This window comes from Mastomys coucha, unplaced genomic scaffold (genome assembly GCF_008632895.1).
Source record: "Mastomys coucha isolate ucsf_1 unplaced genomic scaffold, UCSF_Mcou_1 pScaffold23, whole genome shotgun sequence".
In the NCBI taxonomy this organism is placed as follows: domain Eukaryota; kingdom Metazoa; phylum Chordata; class Mammalia; order Rodentia; family Muridae; genus Mastomys; species Mastomys coucha.
Window position 1 is genome coordinate 48,436,590 of NW_022196906.1, and position 4,120 is coordinate 48,440,709.

At 39.7% G+C, this 4,120-nt stretch overlaps 1 protein-coding gene across 4 annotated transcripts in view; it reads right to left on the reverse strand.

The window, feature by feature from the left end:
- Dmxl2 (Dmx like 2) overlaps positions 1 to 4,120 on the reverse strand; it is a 143,175-nt gene that overhangs the window by 25,917 nt on the left and 113,138 nt on the right. For all 4 annotated transcript variants that reach the window (XM_031346264.1, XM_031346262.1, XM_031346263.1 and 1 more), the window contains exon 28: positions 2,785 to 3,033. In XM_031346264.1, the coding sequence (XP_031202124.1) occupies positions 2,785 to 3,033 (249 nt within the window). The remainder of the gene's footprint in view (positions 1 to 2,784; positions 3,034 to 4,120) is intronic.

Here is a 4,120-nt window from a genome sequence, read left to right on the forward strand (position 1 = left end):
AGGAGTCTGCGTGGGTGAGTGAGGGGCAGGTAAAGGAGTCTGCATGAGTGAGTGAGGGGCAGGTAAAGCGCTTGTCCCAGCCAATAGCTGTCATGAGAGTAAAAAGACAACCTGCAGAGTCAGACCAGCACCAGTCTGTGGACCTGAAGCTGGGCAATTCTCATTAAAGATTCTTAAGCTAGTCCCACATGAGGAATCCTTTGTTTAGTCCATTCAGAGGGAGGCAGAAGATGACACGAGAAAGGTATGAACTAGTATGGTGAATGCTGAAAACCAGGGGAAGGATTATAATAAAAAGATATATAAAGAAATTTCAAAATAATTTAAGAACTAGTTGAATATGAAAGAGCCACAAACAGAACGAATCCAACAGCACTGTTCTCACAGCACACCCAGGTTACGACCAACTTATACCTGCTTAGATTATTTTTTAAATCTTTTAAAATTACATCAAAATTTATGAGATAAAACTGTGTAAAACTCAGTGGTGTTTACTGTATTTATAATGATGTACAATAACCATCTCAACCCAGTTCAAAAGCAGTTACTGCAAGTAGACCCTTCTGTCTCTGTGGATTTGTATGTACTAGGTATGTCACACAAGCAGAATTAATAACATATACATTGTATGCCTAGTTCATGCACATTACAGCATGTATTAGTATTTTATTCTGTTTTAGGGTGATTTCTCACTCAACTGGATATAAACATCACACTACTCATCTACCTCTTCTACATTTATAAACATGTATTAGATATATCAGTAGGTTTCACTATGACATTTTCAGACATGGATGCAAAGTACAGTGATCAATTCACCCTCCATTCCCATCCTCATCCCCGTCCTCTTTCTGACAAGACTCTCTTCTGCCTTCATGTTTTACTTTTTTTGAGAAAGTCTCATTATGTAGCCCTGGCTGGCCTGGAGCTCACTGTATGGATCAAACTGGCCTCAGAAGCATAGATTTGCCTGCCTCTGACTCCCAAGTGCTGAGATTAAAGGCATGATTCACCACACCTGGCTTCATGTCTTTTTGTTTATGTGTTTTGTGCAACCCAATGTGTTTAATTAGGGTTGGTTGCATTAAGCATGGGTTATTTATTCACTTATGCTTGATGATAACCTACCATTATCTTATAAAAGCAACCTTCCCAGGACCTCTGCTTTTATTCTATGGTGTAGTGGATTCTCCACAATGTAGCTAGAATGGCTCTGTAGAAAAACCTAAGACTTTCATTACTTAAAACTGTCCATCATTTTCTCTTTCCTTAGAGCAACAGCTAAAGTCTGCTGTGATCCACAACTCTAAATGGCCTTGTCCCCAGTTACCCTCTAACCTCATCTTGCACACCACTCCTATTTGTGATAACTCTGGTGGCTTCCTAGAAAAGAAATTCAGTCTTCCCTTTGCTAACTGTTCCTGTCATTTGCCCAGAGTGCTCCGACTGTGGACCTCTGCATAGTGGGATCACAGAGCTCCCTAGAGATCTGCAGAAAGCACCAGATCATCAGAAGCATGCGTCTTCTCACCAGCCTAACTAAGCCAGCCTATCCGCACTCCATGCTCCTCTCTCTACTGCTCCTGTCTGTCTTGTTCTTCCCACACTGCCAAAGACTAGGATACTGCCTGGCAGATTTTGGGAATGAGTGAATGCACACATTCTCTAAAGTTCTAAACATGGATGAGTTAATGGAGAGTATTAGCATATACAGGGAGGGTGGGGATAGAGCTCAGCGGAAGAACACTCGCCTGATATGCACAAAGCATAGGGTTTGATTCTCAGCACTGAAGGAAATATTTCAAAATTACCACAAAAAATATGATTTGGGAGAAAAACTTTAAAATTTAAAATGTATTCTAATTATGTCAGGCTAAAGGAGAGTAGAGCAACAGGAGTTGGTGAGATCTCATTACTGTGCCTTACCCAGGAACCTAGTTTACATCAATCATGGGCACTGAGGACAGAGGCAGAATTGTGTCCTCTAAACTCTTTGTGTCCCTTAACCCTTGTCTGAATACAACCATTCCTTTCTGCAAATGAGTTAAGTGTCTTTCTGTGTTTTAAGAAATAAAAATTTCCCTTCCCTTATCCCACAAGCTTAAAAATTGGGATGAAAAATATATTCTTGCCCATAATGAAGATGCACACACACACAAACACACACACATACCCCACACACTGGCATGTACACACATCTCGATGGATATACACACATACACCATATGTATGACTGGAGCAGCAATCATTACTGAATAAGCTTAATTTGAGGCCAACTACTATGACAACTTTGGGGTCTTTCTCAAATCTTTAATGACTTCATTCTATCTATAATACCCCCTAATAATGTTTCCTTTTCTGCTATTTCTTTTTTATTCACTTTAAAAATGTCCCGATTTGCCAACCTCAAAAATACTATCTCTAAGCTGGGCAGTGGTGGTACACGCCTTTAATCCCAGCACTTAGGAGGCTGAGGCAGGCAGATTTCTGAGTTTGAGGCCAGCCTGGTCTACAGAGTGAGTTCCAGGACAGCCAGGGCTACACAGAGAAACCCTGTCTTGAAAAACCAAAAAAAAAAAAAAAAAAAAAAAAAAAAAAAAAAAAACCTACCTCTATAGAAAGTAAAGTAAAAAATTATAGTTTTATTCTAATGTGTTTAGCTATTTAATATGCTAAAAAGAATTTCTATATTCTTAAGGTAAATTGCTATGGCACTGAAAATCTTATTTTGACATTGGATGTTATTTCCATTTATACACAGTATTTGTATCAAAATCATCTTACCTGCAATACTTTCTGATTGTCTCCGAGGCTTCACAACAAGTTTCACACCCCCTCCGAAAACAGCAGCCCACATTCGATTATTTAACGGGTGGGCTGCAAGCCGAAACAATTCATTGGAGGAATTTGTGGCAAGAGCATGTATCAGTAAGCTTAAGTAAACAGCAACAACAGCTTCACACAATAGAACATTCAATTTTGGCTGGTCTTCATCTTGGGCAGAACTCAAGAGATTAATGAGTGAGCTCACACCTGTAACAGCACAGAATATCATAAAAGCATCAGTATAGAGTACAAAAGGACAAGGAGCACATATATCTACAGTTAAAAGCAACCTATTCCCTATTCTCATAACGTAGGGATCAAATAATTCGGGGATGGATTAAAATCTATAGCATGGAATAAGAGTCACCTACAGCACTAAAGTAGGTCAGTTACAGACTAGAGCAGAGAAAGAAAAGATCTTCCTTCCAACTTCAGGGTTGCGGTTATTTAAATAAAAATGGCCCCCATAGACTCATAGGGAGTGGCACTATTAGTAGGTGTGGCAGCCTTGTTAGAGAAAGTGTGCCACTGGAGGTGGTGTTTAGGGTTTCAGAAGCCCAAGGCAGGTCCAGTCAGTGTTGATTTCTCCTACTGCCTGCCAATCTAGATGTAGACCTTTGAGCTACCTCCCCAGCACTATGTCTACCTTCGTTCTGCCATGCTTCCTGCCATGACAATAATGAACTAAACCTTTGAACTGTAAGCCAGCCCCAACTAAGTGTTTTCCTTTGTAAGAGTTGCCATGGTCACAGTGTCCCTTCACTGAAATAGAAGCTTCACTAAGGCAATGTAAAACAGAATTAGAAAGTCCCCATATAGTCACTCCACAATCTTACCTGACTCAGACAGGAATCAGCACTGTTGCTAAAAATAGATTATTTTGTGACTTCAAATGTTACTAATTCATTATAAAAAAAGAAAAATAGTGACTTTATAAAGGAAAGGTTACAGAAACACCTTACCAAACAATCAAGTTAATAACTAACAAGAGCTGACAGCAGGTACCTCTAGACACTTTACAATAAAAAGGGACCATCTTGTAATTACTCTGCCAAAAATATATAACCTGAATCTAACATTATGAAAAAAACTAAAAAGGCCCAAGTTGAGGAGAATTCTTTCAAACTGACCAGCAAGTACATAATCTTCAAAAGTGTGAAGGCTGGGAAAGACAACAAAGGAACAGAGCCAGGCACATACTGCTCCAGCAGTCTGTATATATACAGAGCCAGGCACATACTGCTCCAGCAGTCTGTATGTATACAAAGCCAGGCACATACTGCTCCAGCAGTCT